The following is a 25,656-nucleotide window of genomic DNA, read 5'->3' as shown; positions in this document are numbered from 1 at the left end:
CAGACATGTTAGAAACTTGGAAAAAACATCTAAATAAATAAGCAAGGCAGTGACTTATTCCAGCACTACTCCATTTTACCGAACCTGCCACAGGGCTGACTTTGTTGCTTATATTTAAGGTACAGTTTGCTTTTGGCATCAAAGGATGTGGCAGCAGGTGCATTTCAATTCTAGCTTTGTCATAGCAGCAGTATTTGATGCTCAGGGAATGGCAGCATCAAATACTGCTGTTTTGTCCTTTCTTTCTTCCTTTCATTTACAGAATGTCAATTCATGTTGTTTTAATGCTGAGAAGAACAGATAGAAGGCAAAATGGATAATCAGTATAACATCCTTTGTGGACTTTTCGTTTTGCCTTATAACAGCCATATAAAAGCAGAACATGATATATTTAAAAGAATATTATTTTAGCAGATAGTCAAAGTGGTTTTGTGCCTTTGCAGCATCCTTAAAACATTGGTTTTAAGGATGCATCTTTGTCCAGTCAGAGATGCTTATTGTGAGTTGAGGATGCCCTGTCAGGCGCATGATGCAAACCAGTCGTATTTTTTGTGTGCACAGTCTAGTTGACATGATCCAGAAAACGTCTAGACTTTTTCTGTGGCCACTGGATAGATTAATTGGATGTCCAATGTTGTGGCTACTACTGATTGGCTCCCACAAGACCTAAAGCTTTATCTCATTGGTTCAGGTACTGCTTTTGGGAAAAGTGGTAAATTGAAGTGACAAAGGTGTCACATGGCTTAACTTCATAGGGGTCTTTTTTGCTATTGAGGAGTGACAGTTTTGTCCAGGAAGACAAATTATCCCCACTGAAAAAAATGATAAAAATGTCAAATATATTTCTCTTGCTGTGTTCCCAATATTTCATGTGATGTATGGCTTACACCTGGCATGTCAAAGTACGGCAGGAAATGGGTTTTGCATCAGAAATGGGATTAATTTTGCAGGACTTAAAGTGGTGAAAGGTACTAATATTCACAAGGCTTAGAAATGGTAAAATTAACTGAAAAAGACAACTCACAGTGTTTGCGATCTGTTTCTCCCAGGTGAGAACGCATGCAGCGTGAATTATGGAGGATGTAGTACCCTTTGCCTTGCCATCCCAGGAGGCAGAGTGTGTGCCTGTGCTGACAACCAAGCTTTGGAGAAGAACAATGTCACCTGTTCAGGTAGGAGGACGTAATGAATCAGATGAAATACAGAGTCCAGGATCGTCATCCTCTGCTATCATCCTGCCATCATGCTAAGGGATAAAGACAAAACAGCTCCTTGTTTTTATGGAAATTAGGCAATAAACAAGTACATACATGTGAAAAATTATCCCACCCGACCTCCAGCTACCTAAAACAAATCCCACTTGCTTTATGTTCTGTGGGGTTGTGAGACATTATTAACTCAGTTTGCCAGCTATTATGGCTATGCCAATAATTTCTCCTGAGTCCATACCTCTTACCAAGTCCCATGTTGATTTTAATTTGCTCTCTGTGCTGTTTTTTCCCCCAGATTCCTCCACTGATGTTTTAGAGCCAACTCGATGTAAAAGTGACGAATTCCAGTGTCACAATCAGCGCTGTATACGGGCCTCGTGGAAATGCGATGGCGACAATGATTGTCTGGATGGAAGCGATGAGGAGAGCCACAGCTGCTGTGAGGATCTTGATTAGTTACTTCAAAAAATAAAAAATATCCCAGGCAGAAACTGTATGGGCCAATAATTTAAAAAGCACAACAACAACAAGAAAAACCACTACAATTTTTACAGTTAGTTCTCTCTTGCCGTCAACATCCATGTTGCTAATTGACACTGCAGCAGGGATGTCAAATGTGCTGCTGTCTACCTTCTTGGTCTTGCTGGAGGATAATCACTCTAACAAATTACTTGGAGGAGCAGAGTTTTTGGCTCATTTGGATTATTAATTAATTTATTTATTTTTCATAGAAGGCAGAAGCAGTACATTTTTACACCATAATCATATGCCAGCATGATTAGAAATTAAAGATGAATTACCAGTTAGCTGCACTGCTAGAATATCATTTGGGATAATCTGACTCGGTTTATCTAAATGGATGTTGAGTTAGTCTTCATAAAACAGTGTTGCCACAAACTAAACAGCACAAGATGTCAGTATTGATATTCCCACATATGCTAGTGTTATTCTTTTGATTATAAACGTTCAATATCTTACAAACTATTAAAAATGGAATCACACCCTTTCCTCAAATTTGGCAGAACACTACTGTCAGTTTGGTCTACCCTAACTGCACACCGCCATCCCTGCCTAAGGAATTGTGATTTTACTCATTGTGTATGCACATAAATTTTCTCATTTACTTAGTGCAATTTATAAGTGATGAGAATTAATGAATTCGTAAACTCAGTGTGCAGCTTGACTTAATTACAAGCCTGACAAGAAAATAGGGTACGTGGTGATAGTATTTTCACTGAAGAATATTAAAATGAACTGAATGTGACTTCAATGTGAATACTTCTTTCGATGAGGATGAGGAGAGATATCGCCCATAAGTCTTGAATGTCAGCATCAAACATTTGTGACTTTGAATACAAAAAACAAGACTTTTCAAAGACATTTATGGCGTGTTTTTGGATACGCTGTAATAATCTCTTGGCATAACCGTAAAGTAGAGATGTCATATATACCAGATGGGCATCATTGCCTCAAAATTACTGCCAGTGCAACTCAGCCGTGACTCAGCTATATAATTAATTAATTATTTTAATGCTACAGTTCTGCCCAAAATGATTCATATCCCTGTCAGATTTAGGGGTATGAATCCTAAATCAATAGGAAAAAGTTATGATTATTCAACAAGAAGTTTGTGTTTGAGTGAGATAAGTTTTTATCTAACTGTTAAAAAGGTAATGACAATTTGTTAATAATCACTTAATAGCTAATTGAAAACATTTTATTACCATTACAGGTTTACTGCTCTCTGTAGCCTTTCTGTTATTTGCTAATGTTTTGTCTAATTATTAAAAATAGCTGGTCGATTGAAAATTCCTCTGTTGAAAATAATTTGTTTCTTCTTCTGGCTTTCTTTTTTAAAAATCAACATAACTTTGATTCTTTCTTCAGTGAGAACCATTGCACTAAAGATTCGGAAAAAAAAACATAATTTTTGAGTTATTTGAGTGCATTGCTTAATTTTATTGTTTTGTTTTGTCTTTTTTATTTACTTTAATAGTGGGTTTCTGTGAAGTCACTGTCATTTTTGTCTGTATTTGAACTGTTTCAGACAACCACACCTGTCCTGATGATCAGTTCAAATGCAACGACAACCGATGCATTCCCAAAAGATGGCTTTGTGATGGAACCAATGACTGCAGTAATGGTGAAGATGAAGCTAACACCACTTGCTCTGGTATGCTCTTCATCATTCTTTATGTTTGTAGTTTTGGCATCGGTTTGATAGTTTGATGTGTCTCTTTACATGCAGGACAGTTTATTTCTACAATTATGTTCCTACATTCACTGTTGGAAAAATAATTACTATTTAAAGGAGTTTTCCTTTATGTTTTGATAAAAGGCTCCCATCATGTGGTTAATGCTCTGTTACTCAGAAGACTGATGTACTGTTTAATTGATTTTAGCTCATCGAGCTTATAGACTGCTAGCATTAAAAATCAAACAGCTTTCTCATCTATTCAAAGAGGTGGAAAGCTTTTTCTCTCTCTCATCTTTTGATAAGATGTTCTCACCTCAGGTGTTCTTTATTTATCCATGTCTTAAACCGAGGTGTCAGGTGTTGTCAAGGCAGCCATCACTGTTATAATTTGAGGCTCTTAAGAGGCTTTGGTGCAGTACTGTCACTCTCAGTGTGCGCAAGCACTATATAGTATCAAAGTGTCGAGGTACCTTTGAGAGGAAACTTTCCGTCAGGAACACTCATGGTAGATTGTCTCCATGTCTTTAACAGTGCCTCTCGGCAGCTTTTTATCCATAGAAGATCAATCAATGAGCATTAGTCAGTGGATGATGAATGTTCCTGTACTGGCAGATTGACATGCATATCCTTCTACAGCAGGACATTGCTTGAGTGCTGTCATGTACATGACCACCAGGATGTGACTGAAGGCCTATCAAGCAACAGCACATTTTACACACGCTGTCAGACATGCCATATTTTGCTGTGAGACAGAGTGATAAAGAGTTTGCACTGGCCAGACATTGACATTTTGGTGATCTACTGGACATTAGATGTAGTTGTGCTATCCAACATTGACGTATGCGCCTTTAATGCTGTGATTGAATTAGGAGACTACTTCCTCACTTTCTTGTTTTCTCAGCCCGGCCCTGTCAAGCCGACCAGTTCTCCTGCCAGAATGGACGCTGTATACCTCGAGGCTGGAGCTGTGATCGGGAGAATGACTGTGGGGATATGTCAGATGAAATATCATGCAGTAAGTCTCCTGGATATTTACCACATGCTATTATAGTCTTACTGACTAGGCATAAACAAAGCTATTTGGGACTTACAGTAGAGGCTCAGATTTTATGTTTCAGATGTTTAAAAGACTATAAAAAAGCATTTACATCATGATTTTAACTGCTGTGTTCCATTTAAATGTTCCGGATCATCAAGCTAAATTTAATACCAAACAAACATGACCTGAGTACTGCAATTTTGAAATCTTGATTTGATTTCTTAAGGGCAAAAAAGCTCCCCACATCAACTTAGATCCATGTAAAAAAGTAATTCCCTCTAAATGTAATAATTTGTTATTTAGTGCTTGGCAGTAACAACCTTCAAGCATTTGCAAAACAGCCATTGACATGAAAATGAAATGTAGAGGAGTTTCAGCCCACCCTTGTTTGCAGAATTGTTTTAATTCAGTCACAATGGTGCCACTTCCTATGACTTCAAGAATGCCATACCTATTTTCATTTAGAGTGACTTAGTCAAAGTCTGGATCGGAATCTAATGGTGATGATGTGTTATGGACTCAAATAAGCCGATTATGCATGAAACATTTACTATGCAGCGATTCTGTCAGGAAAAATGAGCCAAATGTCCTTCAAAGCTTGATCACAAATTCTTATTGGTGATTAACAAATATAGGGGGGATTACTTTTTCACATACTGGGGAAACAATTATGTTTGCACATAAGCCTGGGAATATAGGTTTTTCATCTGAAAATCTGTAGGGAGGCAACTACTTTTTCACAGCACTACATTTATTCTTTGTTGTGTCTAAAAAAAAAGTTGAAGAAGGCTTTAGGTTTCACTACTGATTGAATACCCGTGTCATCAGCTGGTAAAATGTCAAAACTAGTTTTCCATTTTATTCTTGAAACTCGTGAAATGTGACTGTTTAATTTATGGCTGTGTCAGAAGGCTGTCAGCATTTTTGCAGTCCTTGCTCGTAGATATAACGCCACATTTCACCTGTAATTGATAGAAAGAAAATATGTTCTAAAAGGCACTGTTGTTGGGTTATTTAATACAGGGCTGTTATTTTTCCACTGTGGCTTTAAAAGTACTGCATAATACAAAGATGAATCAATTTACCATGTTTCCTACTACATAAATACTGCATTTCTTTGCAGAAATTAGGTAAAGGGGTGAGAAATCTTTAAAGCAAACAATTTATTAGTGTTGTATTTCCCACAGAGTTGCTTTTTGTGTTGAACTGAAGCAACACAGTTTGAGCAGCGTCAAATAGTAGTGAACACAGTATTTAAATGACCTTTTTTGTGTTTACATTTTGTTTCACTTTTTTGTGGCTCCAAAATATAATGATTTCTGTTTTAATTTATAAAATTTCAAAGTTGTGTCTGTTAATAAATTGTCTATCTTAACATGTCTGAAAGGACAGTGGAGGCTTAGCTTAGCTGGAACACTTATTATAAATTTTACAGTTTCAAATCCATACAACAGTGTTGTTAGAATCTGATTTATCAATGTGCTAAAAAAATGCAAGAGTGTGAAAAGAGGCTTAAAAGTTGAACCATTTGTTTAGGCTAAAGACAGATGTGTTGATGGTGGGTTAAGTCACATTTTCTGTCTGTTTAGTTCATTTTTCAAATTTCTGTTTGCACATATCAAGACGACTGGTGATTAGAAACTGCTGATGATTGTTTCTCTGTTAAAGTCAATCTATGTCACATACTGTTTATAAAAGCTTTGTTTGGAAAAGACACAGGAACATATTTGTAAATGCTTTGTACCAGTCACAAATCATGATTTAACATAATTTTCTAAATGAAGCAATAAGTATCAAAACACATGAGTAAATTAGTACAGAGGAAATATGTTTGATGTATTTACAAAGTCATATTTTTTGTTCTTCTGAGATAATAATTCCATATTCAACATTTAAGCATGCTGTGATTTATCCTTGTGGACTGAATTGTAGCTACAAGAAAGATGTTGCATGCTACATTATACTCTCTGAAAATTACCAGGTCAGTTTGTTTGTGATGACATGCTAATGTGCAGCCTCAGAAACTAATCTTGATAATTACTGGAATGAGATGTTTTTTTCTTGTTTTTTTTTTTTTTGCCGTGTCTTTATGTTTAGTGCAACTTTAGAATTCCACCTGCAGAACTGAACACTCACCCAGGTGGAACTTCTTATTTCTGAAAGGCTGCTAAATTGTACAGAATGTCAAGACCTGCTTCGCTGGCAGAGGCAAGAGTTTTGCCAAAGCACTAGTCATCTCGACTTCTATGAAAATGAATGTTCGTCAGAGCTGCTTACTCATTTCGAATACATAGTTATTTTCACACCCATTACTACATTCCGTTGAGAGAATTTTGAGGCTGAATTATTGATGTTGTGTTCTTTGGACCAAAAACTAAACACTTTCTCACTGGTGGCAACAGCTTAAAGGAATGATGCTGCGTAAACAGAATACTTTTGCACAGCAGCTCACTGTTCTTAAGTAGTGCCTCTGTGGTATTATACAATCTGTCAGCTGAGTTCAGTGAGTTAAAAGTTGCAGTGTTCTGGATAAATCTTAGAAAACATGAAAAACATCAGACACTATGATGGCCTGAGGTTTTTTAGAGCTCTTTGAAGATGTATTTAACCTTTTATTATGTGAGAGGGTAAAGGGGCGTTTGAGGGTGCAAAAGCTGTTTTTAGCAGTGAGGTTGAAGTAGATGTATTAGCAGCATACATTTAAAGGATCAGGGAAAAGGTTTGAAGATTCTCCTTTATCACTATTTGTATTAAATCAGCCCTTTAACAGTGATTGATGTTTGCCAAACGCTGCTCTGTGCCGTATTGCATCAGCCTCCCTTTGTGTGTCCTAAGCCGCTTCAGTACGCAGTCACAAACAGCCGGGGTGTAAAGCAGTAATTAAAGTTCATGCTCGGCTTCATTCAATCATAATCAAGCTGTGCAGCAAAACATATTCTCTCCCCTTACTGTTGTCTGAGCATCCTCAGGCATCACTTCTCTGCAGGCACTCTTCTGTGAAGCCCTGGCAGCTCATTTAGCTTCAGTGGAGCTACTGTGGGTTTTGGAGCACCTGAAGCTCGGTGGTGGCTGCTTCAGAGATTGATGTTAATTTGGATTTTGTTTGTCAGTAGTTTAGTGGTTGTCACACAATGGCTTCTGCTGGACTCTCTCGATGTCGTCATTATTTATAGATACTGGTGTTTCATTTTTAGCTATGCTCGCTGTTTACTTGAAACCCTCATAATTTATGTATGCTCGTGCTCCATTCTTAACAAACGTTAAGTTCCAGGCAGTCACATCCTGTCAGTAAAACCCATTACATTTGAGGGAAATGCACGGTTCTTTAGATGACACTAATATGATAATGATACCTTCTCCACAGCATCAAAGGTATACCATGCAGCTACAGCAGACTGCCAACAAATCAATTCAAATAGAGACTTGCATTTCTTCAGGAAGTCAATAACCCATCTGTACAGAGTATACCAAAGTTAGGCTGATATGTGATGGGAATGTCGATTCTGACAATGTCATCAGTTCACAAAAATAGAAAAAATATTTAGTAATAAGTAAACCAAAATAGTTTGAGATTTCTCTTTATTAAATCTCAGGTGATGACAAAGCTGGGATTGGGACACAGTGGATTTCTATTAAGTTAACAAAAAGAGAAAAAATGAGAAAACCCATAATATGCTAAGGTAGATGACAGGAAAAACAACTGTAAGATAAAACGAAAGTAAAATTAATATTGGAAGCTTTTTGCATATACTGTGTTATCTGTCTTTCAATGAATAGTAAGCTGACGACGGGTGAAAGCTGTTTGTGTGAAGACTGCATTCTGTTTCATGGCCAAGCGTGTTTTACATCTGGTTGTGCGACTGCAGGCATTGAACAACAGATGAAATGTGAAGATAGAACTCATTCTGAAAGAAACCACAGCACTTCAAGGCTTCCATGAGCACAAAGCTTTAATCAGAAGTGGAATTTCACATTATTTTGCACTTACAACCAGGGTCACCAATAAAAAGAATTTGGCAAGTACTTCCAAATCAGCACAATATATACTTTTTAGATTGGAGAGCATGACCATAGTTTCTTGGGAACATTGAGAATAAGTGATTAATGAATTGCAGGGATTTTTATTATTATTTTTTTTCAGTCTTTGCAAACTTTTGTCAGTTTCTCTTTTTCTCTGCATCACAACATTACAGAATGACGGAGACTTTTCAATCTTCATATCCAAATATAAGTACTTTGTTTATTGTAGACTACGTTCTACTACGTTCTACTTATTTAAAAGTTAACTTTCTCAGAAAAAATTTAACTTTCTCAGTTAAATTGTTTAATTGATTAAACAGCCACCAAATACTGTCCTCTATTTTACACTTCTATTTGTATAGTGCTCCATATGTCTAGAGCAGACACACCTTTGTACAGTAGCTATAATTCAGCTGTAAAGGGATTGACCTATGGCCCTGGACCATAATCTCCCTTTTCTCTGTCCTCCTCCCTTCCTGTCTGAATACGATCAAAAATGTCTGTGACACACAAAAAAATATATATACACTCTAGAGAAATATGCTTACATTTTTAATGAGCTGTTTCTTGATTGCTCATTGAACCCTGCCCTAGCTTTCTGAGGGCTTTGGTTCACAAAGCCGATGCATTGCAGTGGCTTTAAACTTGTGATTAATGAAGCTAATGTGGTGCTGTGTTGGAGTAGATTCTTAGCCACCTAAGACATTGTGATCCAAAGGGTTTAAAATGAAAGGCAACCCCAGAGATGAAGATGAACCACGCAATTTAGGTGTCTCTTCTGTGTTGTGTTGGGTAGCTGCTGTTTGTGTCTCTAATAGTACATTGCATATACCACATCGTGCAGAGCTTGTGTTTTGGTCTTTTGTCTTTGAGTTGCACTAATCTGTTTAAACCCTACAATAGTCTTAGGCAAAGACTGTCTCACCCCTGTAATAAAACATCCAAATGAAATGCTAAATTTAGCCCATATACCCAAACATGAAATATTGATTACAGTGTTATGAACCACATGTCATACAAATTTCTTAAGGAATATTCTTGTAGATAAATTGAAATTAGGGGAAGCACAGTGCAAATTAGGTAAAAAACCCCATCCTTTTTCTAAAATTATGAAAACATAGAATGCCATTTTAGAGTATTCCAAGACAACCACTCATATAATTCTCTTTAATTTGACAAATAGTTTTTTTCTCTTCTTTTCTCCAGCTTTCCCTACATGCCAGCCCCTGACTGAATTCAGCTGCTCAAATGGACGCTGCATCAGTGTCAAGTGGCACTGCGATTCAGGTGAGTGCAGCCAGTTTTCTCGTTAACAAGGATGCCCATTGACTAGTATTAAATGCATCACCTCTGATATTCTTTGTGAATATTGTCTTTGTCCGCAGATGATGACTGTGGCGATGGCAGTGATGAAGTGGGCTGCTTGCAGACCTGTTCAAACACTCAGTTTCAGTGTACCAGTGGGCGCTGTATTCCAGCAGACTGGGCTTGTGATGGTGACAATGACTGTGGTGATTTTAGTGATGAGAACACAACCTGCAGAGGTGGACCTGCATGTAAGAATGTCTGTTTCTCTTTAAAGTGGGTTGATTAGGTCTATTTATTAGATTTTGACTGTGCAAAGAAAGCTATAGTTAGACCTTTTACCAATGGAAGTTGAAGTATATAATATAATTATTACAGGTAGCTAATTCAACACTAGAAAAAGGATCGTAGCTCAGTTGCTTGTCACTAAAATGTGAAGATAATTCATCACACTACTCTGATGTAAACTGCTGCACTCTCCATCCTCACTGCGTCTATTCTGTGGATTGAAAGAGATTAGGCAACATCTTTGTTGTTTGGAGGGAGAAAAAAAGCTTGCTGTTAGTGAAGCAAATGATCAATTGTGATTTCAACTTAATACTTAAAACACACAATAGATGTCTTAATCATTACCTTCTTGGCATGTTGTGATTCAAAAGTATTTCATGCGAAAATAAAAGTAAAAATATTAACATCCTGTTGGAACTTGTTGTCATACTCGTATTATTAAACAGAACAATGATACGGATGTCTTTTATATTCCAATAAATCCATTGCTGACCTAGTAACACACTATTAAACAAAGCAGCAAGCTTGAACAAACTTTGGAATTCAACTACTTCCCATAAACAAAAGACTCTGACAATAAATAGATATTTTGAAATGTACAAAGAATATTTTCCAAAAAAAGCAGGCCAATTACCGTTGTGTGTTTCAGTGTTGTGATGTTGCTGAGTGGAACTGTGAAGCATTAATTGTTGGATTACTTTTGTTCCAGTGCTGCCCTCTGTGATTGAATGCAGTGGGGATGAATTTCATTGTGTTGAGGATGGAACCTGCATCCCTGAACGTTGGAGATGTGATGGAGACAAGGACTGTGAGGACGGAAGTGATGAGAAAGACTGCGAGGGCACCAAAAGGATGTGTGACCCGAAGGCCAAGTTTACATGCAAAGATACAGGTTGTCAATGGAATCTCAGAAGTAAAAATAATCCTAAAAAATGATTTGCACTACACTAGTTTCATTTGCTGGGTAGTTATTGGTAAATTAATTGATCTTACTGATATTTTTTCTCTTTTTCAGATGTTACCAAATATTGTCCTTGTTCATCATTTGCATACAAATAGATAAAACAAAAGGCCTTTAATTTAAATTAATCCAGTTAATCCAGTTAAAAACAAAGCTTCAATTCAGAATTAATGTCTTCTTAAGGCACTACATGAATTGGACAACTGGTCCAATTCATGTAAAACCTTATAGAGTGCAATTTGGTCCAAATGGAATCATATCAATCCAAATTGTTCCTGTTCAAGGCAGTCATTTAGTCAAATTTATACTGTTAACTACACTGAAAGAAGAGTAAATCACACTCATTTTGACATTTAATCCAAAAAGCTAAAATGTTCAAGAATGATTTACTCGTATAAGGCTGTCAAACCATCAAATGTAAGATGTTAGCAAACTTAAGATCATTTTCTTTCCACCCAGCTTCTTTCAAAGCAGGAACTCCAAGTATTTGTGCCTGGCCACGACAATGCTAGGAACAAATCTCCCCGGAGGCACTTTGAGTTATTTACAGAATCAGAAAGTGTGTATTCTGAGCTTTGCAGCGATGTCAAACATAAAAAAATAAATGTATAAAAATGAAGAAGATATGCCCCGGTGGTAACAAAGGCTGTTCATTTACTGTACTTTTCAATAACTCCACACCCCAGCGTGTATGACTGGGAAGGTGTGCATATAAAAGTGAGCATTCTCAATTTTATCAAAAATGTATGTTTTTCTTATTTTTCTTTGTTTGTGCTGTGGCAACTTGCTCCTTCTCTTCCCATGACCCGTCCCATTTCTATTTTATATTAAACAAAAAAATCTATATACTTTTTTCCATAGTTTATTATTTTTTTCTGTGTTGATCTCTCAAAGAATGTGCAGTAGACTATTGTTCCCACAATCAGGACATCTTTAATATAGGCAGTTTTGAGTCCATCTATTCAAACTTAGTAGGTTTTTTACATCAAGTATTTTAATTTCGCCAGAATTAGACTGTTACTCTGAATTTTGCCCTTCACCTTTTTGCTGTTTCTCCCTAGACAGCTTTTATCAAGAATGGCGGCTATGCTGCATGGTGACGGGTTGATTAGACCACAATTATTAATTACTCTAATTCCACCGTGTCACACTTCTCTGCACTGGTGCTGTTGTCCTCTCCACAAGAGATGAGTACCTTCACTGGCAATATGCAAAAACCTTCAAGTTCAATTTGGGAAAAACAGTGTGAAGTTTCACAGGCAGGACTTTGAAAATTATTTATTCCCCTGAATATATTTTTCTGCTTTATGCTTTTTTTGTCACGGTTAATTGTTTCAGATCACTGAACAAATTTTAAGCAAAAGATAACCGGATCAAATCCAAAATGTAGTTTTCTAATTTTATTTTAAAAGCTATCCAAATGCATATGGCTGCTTATAAAAAAAAAAGTAATTGGCCCCTAAAATTAATGACTGTTTGTGGAACCCTACAACAACAGTATCTAGCATTGGCAGTAACAATGTGTCCCTTGGAACGCTGTGGAGAATTTTTGTCCAACTGTTCTTAGAAGAATTGTTTTGATTTAACTTCATTGCAGGAAGAATGAGAGAGTGATAGACGGTCATTCATACGTCCTTTTTTTAGGATTTTGTGACGTTTTCACAGCCCTATTAATTTTGGCAAAATATTTTGTTGCCGCCGCAGCATCAAGACAATGTTTTATTGGTGGCATGATGTTTTTTCACTTAGTTTTCTTTAACATTGTAGATTGTTAAAGATTGTAGTAACATTGTAGATTGAAATTTGGCAAATGTGACCAAAACAGATATTAGCTTGAATATATTTTTTCCCTGACTAAATAAAAGCACACCCTTTTTTATGCAGATTATGTGTATTTGATATCAATCAGTCTGGCGATCTGAATCATTTGGTTGAGAACAAGAGCAAGAAGTTGTAACTGAAATTATTTTCATCAGTTTCAAATAACTGGATGTTATTTGAAACAATAACATCCACTTTTTTTCACTCTTGTTCAAATTTCACTTAACATTTTGTATGGAAGATAATGGGATGTGTAAAAACCCTCCTGGAAATTCAAATGTTAGATTTATAAATCCACATTGAAAAATTACGTTTTTACCCATTTGAAGAAAATAGGGTACCTGGAGTTTAGTTACAACAACATTTAAGGCACCATTACCTTTTAACTGTGTAAAAGAAACCAGTAATGAGCATTGATGGAAAGTCTTATTTAATCAAAATGTTTTGATTAATTAAAGATTAACTTCTGCAGAAGCAGAGTAAAGAAGTTTTTTTCTTAGTTTGAAAAATAATTATGCATTCTGGTGTCTAAACAGTCCGTAGCATTGAAGACAAACCAGCTCACTTAGATTCATTCATCCATCCCTCCTTCTATTGTTTCATTGATATTTTAAAGATGGAAAGGCAAGATTTTTTTGTACAATCTCGCATAAAATTTGCCCTCATAGCAAAAATTATTATGTGGATATAATTCCACAAGTACAAAATAAAATGTTAAAAGTTAGATGACGCCTAAAAGACAAACGATGAGAACTTAAACTCAAAATTCGCATAGCTTCAATATCCTTTTTTTTTTTTTTTTTTTTTTATTAAAACCTCTTAAACATTTATTGTTAGAGAAAGAAACTAGAAAGTCAAGCTGTTTCTTGTCTGAAAATGGGCCAAGTTTAGAAAGCAAAGTTCAGCACAGAAATAAATGCCTGAGCCCTAAAACAGGTTTAGGAAAACAAGTTGATTTTAACCTGAGTTTGAACTGCCTCTGTTAACCTCAGCTTCTCATACTTTACAGGCAAGTGCATCACAAAGAGTTGGGTATGTGATGGAGACATTGACTGTGAGGACCGATCCGATGAAGAGTCATGTGAATCATCTGTTTGCAAGCCCCCAAAGTACCCTTGTGCTAACGATAGCTCAGTATGCCTGACGCCTGATAAGATCTGCAATGGTAAAGTCGACTGTGCTGACCGTTCGGATGAAGGACCCATCTGTGGTAATTTGTTTTGTCTTAGTGTTTTGCAACTTATCTTCACATCTCATTAGGGAATTTCCTTAAATAGTTACTCTTCCAAAATAATTGGGAATAGCAAACTTTACAGGTGATTACTGAAAATCTTTTTCGACCACCTTGATTATGTTGGCTGTTGGAACAACCATCACTGCCCCGGGAAGGCTCTCACCAAGGTGTTCAATGCCTGCTGTTAAATCACCCTCACAAGCTGCATTACAATTCATCCCAAAGGTGTCTGATGGGTTTAGGTTTGCTGGCAAGTCAACAGTAGCCAAGTAAAATAACCAATGCACCCTCACTGCTCGGTGCATTATCCTGAAAGCAAAATGACACATTAAAGTATCTGTTGACACAAAAGTTTTTTTTCCTGCTAAGTGAACTTTTTATATTTTCAATTTTCTACAGAGCATAAACATGAACAAAAACTCAGCCTTTTAAAAGCTGTAACTTGGACATTCTAAATAAAACTTAAATTTTATGTGATAGGCTAACAGACAAATTTTCTCCCATCCTTATTTGCAAAATAGTTCAGTTTCAGTCAGATTGAACAGAACCAGTTTATGAACATCACTAGTCAAGTAGAGAAAGATATTCACATAACATAATTCTACCACCAACATTTTCCACCATAAGTAGCATGCATATGTTTTGCTTTTCCTCCACACATGGTGTTTTTGCACGCTGACCAAAAGACTTAATTTTTAGGCATTCTACAATCCAACATCATGCATAATTTCTAAAAACGCAAGCTTTGGTTTTAACTTGAACATTTGTAAAAAAAATTTCACATTTGTGAATACTCTGCAAGACACTGTAAAAAGACAACCTCCCAGAGTGAAAATAATAGCTATCCAATGTAACTTTAAAAATGTGTTTGAACTGTTAGGGTAACTTCCCATTTTCCAGTTGGGCAATTGTACAATATCTTATTTAAAATGTTCATCCTGTTCTTTTTCAAACAATGTTCGGATTACTGGAAGTGTCCCAGCACAGCCTTTTTATATCCCGCTTCTTCCACACACAGCAGCTTGGTGCTTGACAAGTTCCCAGCATCTGTTGTTTCTGAGACCCAAGACACAACATAAAGAAAATCTTCCTTCCTAATGGCAAATGTGCACTAAAAGCCTTCTGAGAGACCAAAAATATGCCCTCCTGTGACTATCAGTAGCAATTTAATCTGTTAAAGTGAGTAGTGTAAACATCGAGGTTCATTTTCTAGAGCATTGCTAACCAATCCTCAATGGGCTCCTGCAGGACCCTGAAGTGCTATTGTGGTTCAGAAAGTGGGCTGCTGGCTCATCTTAGTCTATTAGTTTATGTTCAGAGGAACCTCAAGGGTCTGCTTGATTTAGACCAGTTCAGCATAATTCAGACCTTGCAGTACAAGTCATGACAAAAAAAAAATACATTTCTTGGTGATTAGAGAGGGCAATCTTATTGTATCCTAAAATACGGTCTTAATTAAGGCATATAAAGAGACCCCCGGTAAATTTTTTTCCTCATTTTATTTTTGGGAAAGTCAGAGACTTGGAGTACTGTGAAAATGTATTTGATCCTTACATATTTCTTCTATTTTTTAATCACACTTAAATGTTTGAAGATCATTAATATGAGATAAATAATCTGATTCAATATAGCTGTCTGTCAAAAAACAAAAACAAAAAATAGCTCTTGAGTTAAAAAGCAATTATTGTCTAAACTTTACTAATGGTTATGTTACCAAAACTCATCAAAACCTTGATATTAAGAGTTTATGAAAACCTGCATGTTTTTATGTAAGGAATATAAGCTAACTTTTAGCAAAATTTTAGCTTTTTGAGCTCAGATTTAAGTCTGAACATTGACAAGTACGTTCCAAACTTTTAGAATTCAATTTTTATTCTGTCTGAGGCAGTTTATCCAAGAACTGCTTACCTGCCTCTTTTCCCCAGACATGTGTCTTGTAGCCCGAGGGGGCTGCAGTCACCAGTGCACGGTGGCACCGGGGAAAGGAGTTGTGTGTTCCTGTCCCCCTGGACTTCACCTGGATTCAAGCAACAAGACATGCGAGGCAGTGGACTACTGCAGCCGTCACCTGAAGTGCAGCCAGGTGTGTGAGCAGTACAAGACCACAGTGAAGTGCTCGTGTTATTCTGGATGGATACTCGATGCAGATGGAGACAGCTGTCACAGCATAGGTAACAGAGGCTTGCTTTTTAATGTTTGTTTCATGATGCCCCTGACTGTTTTGTTGCTGTGTGGTTGCTGCTTTGTGTTTGTTTTTGTTGTAAAATTTAGTTTTCTGTTAGGGCATTGCTATGATCTTTAATTCTTTAGGTTTTTGTTGTAAATGCAGTTATTAACTTAGTGAAAATCTAACAGTGGTGGTTGATTTTCTATCTTTATTTTTTTGTCATGCAATAACCTGTCACATCTTAGCTGAATCAGATTTATCCCAAAAATGTTTTTTTCTCGCTTCCTGCCTTGAGTAGTCATTAATTATTTATATTTGGAGTGGAGGTGACCTAGCATGTGTGTGACAGAGGAATCACTGTATAGCCGGGTTTACTATTGCTTAAAAAGAAAAACTGAGTTATGTGTTGCACTTTGATGTATACATAGGCTTTTACATATTTAAAAACACCAAATAGTAAGTTTCACTTCAGTCACAAGTAATGAAATAAATTTAAAGATTGAGACCGTAAAATAATTAAGTAGTTTTAAGACATTTCCAACACATGGACACACTGTTGGAAGACTTGAGTAAAATATACTGCATAACAAACACTCACTTAATTTGGAAATAATATTTCTCGCCTTGACCTTCTGCTCTTTGAGTAACACTGCAAGCTAATATTAGGTGGTGAATTGGTATCACCTTTAACTTGGTTAGCTAGCCTGCATTCTATTGCTTCACACATATTCTGTTCTATTCTTTTAGCTTGCCAACTGTACTTTCAATAAAGCTTTGCTCTAACAACAGCAATAAGCAACGATTACCTAATTTAGACACCATTAATTTCCAATTACTGACCACCTTCCTGATAAGCAACTTAAGTATCTAAAGGAGGCTGGTAGTGCGAGAACAGGGCGACTGCTCCGTACATGCACTTTTGTGACTCTGCTGACTTCATTTTTTTAACAACTCATATGGAAAGATTGTGCTATTTGAGTTTCCAGCAGCCAGGTCAACTACTTAGGTGAACTGAAACTGGTCAATATCTGATCCTATTTCTTATAAAAATTAAGCTTATTAATGCACTATGTGTTTCAAACCAATTCAAGTCAAACTGCGGAACAGACGCATTTTTTTGTTTGGCTATGTGAATGCTGAAAAGGTGGAGAGGTGATTGTGAGCGCAGAAATGAATGCTGGTTTACAATGGGCTGAACTAAATTACTTAAAAATTTTAAGATTCACAATAGTGATGAGTCCTATCATTTTTATCTGCATTGATGTTTACTGAGAGAAGCATGTCTTCCCAAACTACAAAGCTTGATGGTTTCCTTGACTGTTCAGATATTTACCTCCAAAACAGATGTGTTATCAAAAATTTTGTTTCAAATTTTTGCCTTGCATCAAATATTTTGAGTCTGCTCCACTCATTGCTGCTACTGGATAATCCATTTGATGAGACTGCTAGAACGCTCTTGAAATACAATTGGGACGCACATGCTGTTGGCTTGTCACATTCTGATTCATGGACCCCGTTTTGATGACTTGCTTCTGTCTTGCACTCTGAGATGGATAGCAGTTGCAGCTCTAATCATACATTAACACCCGAAAATAATACACTATTTTAGTTTGAAGCTGATTGGGACTCTACTTGTTAATCAAACATCAGTCTTTGCATGCCAACTAATACCACAATTTCATGTTGAAGAAGGCGTTATTAGATTCATTGTGAAGTCCCAGGCACACATGTTCTTTCTCTGCTTTTCACATCTTAGTGATAAAAGATGTGTTTGTACAAATCTTTTCACTGAAAGCGTTGTTGCTGGTTTGCTAACTGGAACAAGTGACTAAAGTAAGGACATCGCTTTCATTATATTTGTGTGCAAACAGTTCTATTGCCTTAAAAGTGTTTTGAACATGAGGCTTACAAAAAAGTTGCTTTGAAAATATGTGTTTTTATGAGTAGTTGTGTTTTAGATGGGTGTCAGAAATTGAATTTAGAGAGAGCAAACATTTCTAAGAAAAGGAGCTACACTGAAGGTAGAAGTAATCTTCCTGATTGAAACAAACCACCACAGGCAGCGTCATGGAGGTCTAATATTCAGACACTATTTACCATCAACCTGAAATAAGAGTTAGCAATTTTTTTGAGCCCCTGCAAAACACATTCCTCAAAAGACTGGATGTACAACTGTATCTACTACTTTGGGAAATATGTTCAGAGTGTTTGGTGACAAATTGGTTAGGCTGAAATCGATGAATATTAATGCACACCACATGGTGGTTTAAACTGCTGAAATATGTTTGAAACCATTTTTACTACTCAAGCCATCAGACTGGGAATAAATAGTAAAAAAAAATGCTTGCATAAAGAAATAAAACAAACAACTTCTGCTTTTAAATTAGAACAATCCTATAAAAATCAGATACACACTGATTTAGCTACAAGTTGTTTTCTTATACAGGAAAATATTATAAATAGGATTAATCATCAGAGATAGATTTAGCCTTTTTACTTGATTAATGTTTCCCAATAACAATGTTAAATCACACTGTTAAGTTTAGCAGAGCTGATCCTGAGCTGATGTCTTAAACATAACTAGATCTTTGGGGGTTTGCAACGACCCTCAAACAACACATCTTCCACACAAGTGGAAATATTTTTTTTCTTTAACAACCACTAATAGATCCACTGATAAACTGTAAAAGAAAGAAATAGTGGTGTCCCCAGAAAACTAAGATTTCCAAACCTGATACAATTTACTGTTTGGAATTGTATGATTGATCTCACTAAACTTACACTTTTCAACATGTGAACACATCTAATGTGACATACAGACCCGTTCAATAAACCCTAAACATTTTTTAACAGTCTATTTGTTTCAGGAACTTTATCACTATGTAAACCACATTATATATAATGAATACATACAGATGTGTTTTCAAATGCATTTTTTTATGTTAAATGTGATGATTTTCTCCTCATAGGTAATGGAAACATGGCACTTGAAGTTAAATATTATTCTAGACCAAAAATTAAAGTATGTTCAATACCTGTTAAAAGATTGCTAATTTAACATGGTACTTTTTAAACAACAAAATAATACTCATCGAGGTGTCAATTCTAATTCTTTGACACAATTTAAAGATGTGATAAACAGCACACATCGATCAATCTGCCAACATGGCTCGTTTGGTGGCAGTGTGACTTTGAAATCATCCTTAAGGTCTTCCTAACAAACTTTTTTTTTTTTTTTTTTGTTGTTGTTGTTTTTACCTACTGCATTACACAAGGAATGTCACTGCACAACTCAGTTTTTTCTTGTTCTAGTATCGTTATTTGCACCAGTCTGGCAGTGGTTCAGGTGCATTTCTGCTCCCAACAGGCCCTTTGTAGAAATTGCCTGTTTAAATTGCAAACTGGCCAATGTTTTGTAATTACTTGCATTTGGCCTGTGGCAGCTAGGACTGTAAATCCTCCAACAAAGCAATACACCTTTACAATTATCTGTAGTTGAACACCTAATCATTATACATACATACATTTATATATATTACATAAAATGAACATACTCTTTTTTTTAACTTGATTCCATCTGTTTTGTAAATGTCTTATTCCAAGGTAATTTTAGTACAAGTTCTCACTGCATTTATATAGTTGGGCCCATGAAAACGCAAATTCCTGTCTGCATAAAAAGGAGCGTACTTGTTTATTGCGTCATGATGGATTCAAGAGAAGACAAGCGCAATTTGTTATCTAGTTCGTAAATCTCCGTATTCGCCACCTGATGTTCTGTATCATGTTTTTGAAAAAAAAAAAAAAAAAGAAAAAATTGTTGTGGTTGTTGTTTTGTGTGTCTCTCTGCAACTAGATCCTTTTGAAGCTTTCATCATTTTCTCAATCCGACATGAGATAAGACGAATAGACCTTCACAAGCGAGACTACAGTCTGCTGGTGCCGGGACTGAGGAACACAATTGCTTTGGACTTCCATTTTAATCGTAGCCTGCTTTACTGGACAGACGTGGTGGAAGATAAGATCTACAGAGGAAGGCTCTCAGAGACGGGTGGTATGCACTGGGGCACACACAAGGGCATCGATGTACATAAAAACTTGTTATATACTTGAAAGACGCTATGCTTTTATGTACTAACTTTAAAAATTCATGTTTTATGATTTTTTTTCTCTAGAATTGTCGCAAAATAGTTTCAAAACGCTTATAGAGATACATCATGTATATAATTATGCCTTTGCAGTACTATAACATTTTTTATTTACACAATTAGTTTTTGTTACACTTAAGAAGTTTTAAAATTATAATTACTTTTAAGAAAGGGACGTTTTATTTTCAGACCATGAAGCAGTTCTAATCTGTTCTTGAATTTCTTCGGATAGGCACATGATGCATTGCATTTAGGTAATTTCAGTCAACTTCATGCTGTCAAACCGGCTCTGTTTATGCAATTTGTTGCATAAACAGCAATCAGCAGTATTCTATTGTATTCAGCTCATAAAATTCAGCTCTGTTTTTGTGCTTAATCACACTTAAATTATGAGGAGAGCATTTAGACTTTGGATAAAGCATTGCTCTTTATTCAGGTTATTATTGTGTGATAGTAAAAAGTATTCAATGAGCTCAGGCTTTTTGGTGTGACAGATAACAAAAAAAACTTTTTTAAAGGGGGCAGTACATTTTCACAGTTCTGCACTTCACTCTCATGATGTAAGTTCATAATGTCATCATTTTATCCTCATGATCAAGCTTAAAAATATTGAGCCAAAAGACCTGTATTGTAGTATTTTATCTATCCTTCAAAAAGAATCAGAACTGTACTCTTTAGATTTTTATGAATGGTAGTTTTTCTCTGTCTGCAGAGCTGTAGAACTGACCTCTCAGCTTGGCCTATTCTGCTCTCTTAAGAAACCTTCATAAAACACCAGACAGGGTTTCCCCCTTTGTCAAATGGCTATATCCAGCCTCCCAATGCTCTTTTGCCTTATGGACAGCATTTCCCATGCATCCCATCTTCTATGAATTCATTCGAAGTCACGACAGTACAGTCACGTTATTTTCTTGTCAATATTGTTTTAGGAGTGGCAGGTATTGAGGTGGTTGTTCAGCATGGGCTTGCCACCCCAGAGGGCCTGGCTGTGGACTGGATTACAGGGAAACTCTATTGGATTGACAGCAATTTGGACCAGATTGAGGTGGCCAAGCTTAACGGAGAAATGCGGACCACTCTCATCGCGGGAGGCATGGAGCATCCACGAGCCATTGCTCTTGACCCAGGACAGGGGTATGTTTTTTTTTTTCCACTGCTGCTAGCACTAGAAATAATTCAACACATGAAACCTTCAATGTATTTTGCTTCTTATGTAAGATTTGGAGTCAAGGTCTTATAGAATACATTAAAAATAATGCGTTGGTTCATTTTCCTGAATATCAAAATCACATGGAGCAAATACTCCAATAACATGTCAACCCTTTCAAATAATTTACTCTTGTAAATTCTTGTAATTCTGTTGCTCAACACTACAACCATTATGGATAAAAAAGCAAACAAGATACCTTGTTCTTTTTTGAATTTGTCCCCTCTGGGTACAGTCCCTAAAATTCAGTCTTCATTTACCCTGCAGGGTAGGACAAGGAGATTGTTTGTAAAGTCATCTTTGTGTCTGACAACAAATGTTTTATTCTCCCTTTATTGTCAGCAAAGAGAGGACTGACTACATCAAATACTGTTTTGGCAAGAAACAACTACTAAGACTAGAATAATGACAGGTTAAAGTTTGCATGTAAAGATGTTGATAAAGTTGCCATTGCAAAAGGGAAAAAAGACCGGTAATACTTTATTTGATGGGTTGCGAATAAGACAGTCATGACACTGTCATAAACATGACATAACACCTGTCATGAACATGAGTAAGTCTTAATGAATATGTATGACTGTTGTCATAAAGTGTCATTTGATAAATCATGACACTTTTAATATAAAGTTGACATTATTCAAAACCAAGAAATCATAATCTGACATAAATTTGTTATAAAAGTATTCCTGATTGAATTTGAGCTTTGATCTGCATTGTCTTAAAACAAATTTGAAAGGACATTTTGTGGTATTTATATATATATATCCATATATTTGATCAGCTACCGTGTCCCAATATTTCTTCAAAGTATGCTTTGACACAGCAGGGCTGATGCTCAACCTGCCCAGGACTGAGTGACTGCCACCCTAGAAATCCTCTTTGTGGTGTTTTTTTTTGTGGCACCTTTGGAATATTGTTTGAATCTATTTTGCAGGCTGTCCAGCAGCAGCCACAGCTTTGAAAGGAATGTGTTGTTCAAAATATTAAGTCTGTCTTTCCTTCCTTGATTTTCTTCTTTATGTAAGAGAAAGATTTGAAAGATTTAGGGATGTGTAAGTAGGGCAAAGAAAATGATGATGTTCGCTGCTGCTGTAACCTGATGTCACCTCCTTTCAGCTCCTTGGATACATAACATCACTGTTATCAGTGGACTGTGGCTCCCTGAGCTGGGTATTGGACCTTGGAGAGAGGGTTGAATGCCACTGTAACCTTCCATTAAAGTATAATGTTTAGTTTTTATGCTCTGTATACATAGCGGTCAAAACAAAGAAAAATGTTGCTTCAATTCTTAGTTTTGCACATCGCCTGCCTGGTTTATTTGTAATAGTGCTTAGAGTTGGACCTTAATAATTTTGAATAATTTTGTCCACATCTGTTGTACAATGTATAGTTTTTTGTGTGTCTTACAGATTCAATGCTACTATAAATTTGTCTTGAGATATGAAGAGATTGAGCCAATGTCTGCATACTCAGACCTATCCCTTAGCTTGGATAGGTTTGAGTTCTTGTGTTTCCCTTCAGAAAAGTTTTGATTTGCTTCTTTTAACTATTACCACACTTGATAATAGCCACCTCTTGTCTTCTAGAAACCTTCAGACGTAAGGCGTTTAAAATGGAACCTATTTTATAAAATACACACAAAATAATTCAATAAATGTCTTGCTTATTTGATTTTTGTTTTTATAATTAGCTTTTACATATCTTCTTTAATGTGCGACTTTTAAATCCAAATGTCCTACTGTTGTATCAAAAAGTAAGATTTGAAGAGTTTTAGTTTGCTGTTAAACACCTATTTCCCATTAATTTAGCAATTACAGCCTGATTGAATTATATTCTACTCTCAGCAAGATATGAAAGATAAAAACTTCAAAGAACTCTTTTCAATATATGAGATTTTAGGAACTTTTATGAATTTCTTTTTTTCTCTTTTGTTGAATTGTTACAACAATTTTCATTAGATACTCTATCTACATTGGGTTAATTTTGTATAAAAGCCAGTGGTTGGAGTCTTTGGGAAAACCCAGACATCCCAAAAAATCAATTTAGCACTTTTAAGGAATGAGTTATATGCTCACACATTCTTCCTTTTGTACTTGTTCACATTTGAAAGGATGACTAGACTACATTTCATGACTATAGAGAGTAGGATTAATGGGTACTTTTGGTACCTAAAGGCACATTTCCATTACGGGGCAATAATTCTAATCTTATTACTTGAATCCACTCAAAGGAGTGGGTGATTGATCACTGAGGTCTTATCAAGTGAATAAGCCTATTGATCTGTACAGATATATTTCTTCCTAACACGGTTTTGTTGTCGCTAGAATGTAATTTAAATTTGAGCACCCACTTTCTTGTTAATTTTGGATGACTTAGTTGACAGCGAACAGACAGAAACAGCGTTCTCTGATAGGAAGACACTGCACACTGGTAGTGATACCTGGGATCTTGGTTTTCTTTTGAAGTTCCTTAGCCAGCTTGAAAGGTCAACGAGTCCAGAATTGGTTTAAGATACATGGTGCATGAGAACTGGCAACCCTACTAGCACTACTATAAAGAATAAACATCTTCGTGAAAAGCCACGTGATCGTTAGACTCTTCTCGAGACAAAATAACTACAGGTGACTGAATGGCAAATTTAGCTAATGTTGAGACATATAAAATGTACCAAAGTAATAAATGAACAAGTATAATAAACAGACAACCTGCTATGCTGTCAAAACATGCTTTATTGGGTTGTGATTTTTGTGGCTTTCTGTGGATGGAGCTGACAAAATCTCAAACTGCAGACCATCCTAGATCATCAAATGGTATTTGGAGTTAAGCTTGATCAAGTCCAACACAAATAATTTTAAAAAGCTGTGATCAGAACACCCCTGTTAGGAAAATATTGTTTTAAAAAATCAACCTGCTGGCTTGGTTAAGAATTTCACTGGAACACTGCTATTCTTGGGAAGTCATCAGGACTGCTGCTTGTGTTGCATAACAGAGATGCAATACTATATCCATAATTACTGTTTTCTATCTTTCTGAGCATAAAGATGAGAATCTCTAATTGCATTCATTACCTTGATGCTTTCCATCTTCAACAGCCGCAAAGAAGAATAGATGCTAATAGCCACATCTTGTTTCTGTTTCAAGAATTCTCTTCTGGACTGATTGGGATGCAACATTTCCAAGAATTGAGGCTGCCTCCATGAGTGGGAGTGGAAGACACATTGTGTTTAAAGATATGGAGATTGGAGCCTGGCCTAATGGACTAACACTGGATCATTTAGAAAAAAGAATTGTTTGGACAGATGCACGGTTAGTAATTTCAGCTTGTGTGCAAAAATCGGAACCATTTAATTCATATATGCCATTAAATACTGCAAAAGTTTCACCAAAGGAAATCTTATCATCTTATTCTCCTACTGAGCATTAAATTATGCAAGACATGCAATATTTATAGACTTTTTGAAAAATGCCACTCTATGGCTCTTGAACATTTTAACAGTTCCATCAGTGGATTGGAAGGTTTCACTTTGATCTTCCTCCATCTTGTACTTTAAGGACATTAAAGCAGAAGTTTAAACTTTGATATTGTGTTGGTTTTTCTGTAACAGCTCGGATGCCATTTTCTCTGCACTCTACGATGGCACTGGGGTCATAGAAATCCTCAGGGGTCATGAATACCTGTCCCATCCCTTTGCTGTGTCTCTCTTTGGTGGAAATGTCTACTGGACAGATTGGAGAACAAACACTTTAGCCAGAGCCAATAAGTGGACAGGTCAAAACGTCACAGTCATCCAGAAGACAAGTGCTCAACCTTTCGACTTGCAGATCTTTCATCCCAGCCGGCAACCACAAGGTGAGAATTGTTTGGAATCACTTGATATTGATGTGGGACTCTGTCTTTTAAAGTGAAAGTCAGCCTCATGCAGGGCTCATAATACAATTACAAAATAAAGCCATATATAATTAGCTTTAGCTTCTGCCTCTGCCTTCATTTGACCTGTCAGTCAACCAGCAGGTGCCTGACTGAAAAATAGTACTCATGCAGAGAATAAGCCACTTTAGCT

General features: G+C 36.3%; 1 protein-coding gene across 1 annotated transcript in view; it reads left to right on the top strand.

Moving 5' to 3' along the window:
• lrp1bb (low density lipoprotein receptor-related protein 1Bb) overlaps positions 1-25,656 on the top strand; it is a 282,327-nt gene that overhangs the window by 149,973 nt on the left and 106,698 nt on the right. The window contains exons 15-27 of the mRNA XM_055031925.1: positions 1,050-1,172; positions 1,507-1,650; positions 3,259-3,384; positions 4,310-4,423; positions 9,674-9,754; positions 9,853-10,023; positions 10,770-10,952; positions 13,852-14,052; positions 16,002-16,247; positions 20,097-20,294; positions 21,318-21,522; positions 24,737-24,901; positions 25,201-25,445. Coding sequence (XP_054887900.1) covers positions 1,050-1,172; positions 1,507-1,650; positions 3,259-3,384; positions 4,310-4,423; positions 9,674-9,754; positions 9,853-10,023; positions 10,770-10,952; positions 13,852-14,052; positions 16,002-16,247; positions 20,097-20,294; positions 21,318-21,522; positions 24,737-24,901; positions 25,201-25,445 — 2,202 coding nt within the window. The remainder of the gene's footprint in view (positions 1-1,049; positions 1,173-1,506; positions 1,651-3,258; positions 3,385-4,309; positions 4,424-9,673; positions 9,755-9,852; positions 10,024-10,769; positions 10,953-13,851; positions 14,053-16,001; positions 16,248-20,096; positions 20,295-21,317; positions 21,523-24,736; positions 24,902-25,200; positions 25,446-25,656) is intronic.

This window comes from Poeciliopsis prolifica, unplaced genomic scaffold (assembly GCF_027474105.1).
Source record: "Poeciliopsis prolifica strain line A6 unplaced genomic scaffold, Auburn_PproV2 SCAFFOLD007, whole genome shotgun sequence".
Taxonomy (NCBI): domain Eukaryota; kingdom Metazoa; phylum Chordata; class Actinopteri; order Cyprinodontiformes; family Poeciliidae; genus Poeciliopsis; species Poeciliopsis prolifica.
Note: the sequence above shows the minus strand (reverse complement) of the source record. Positions and strands in the feature narration are given on the sequence as shown.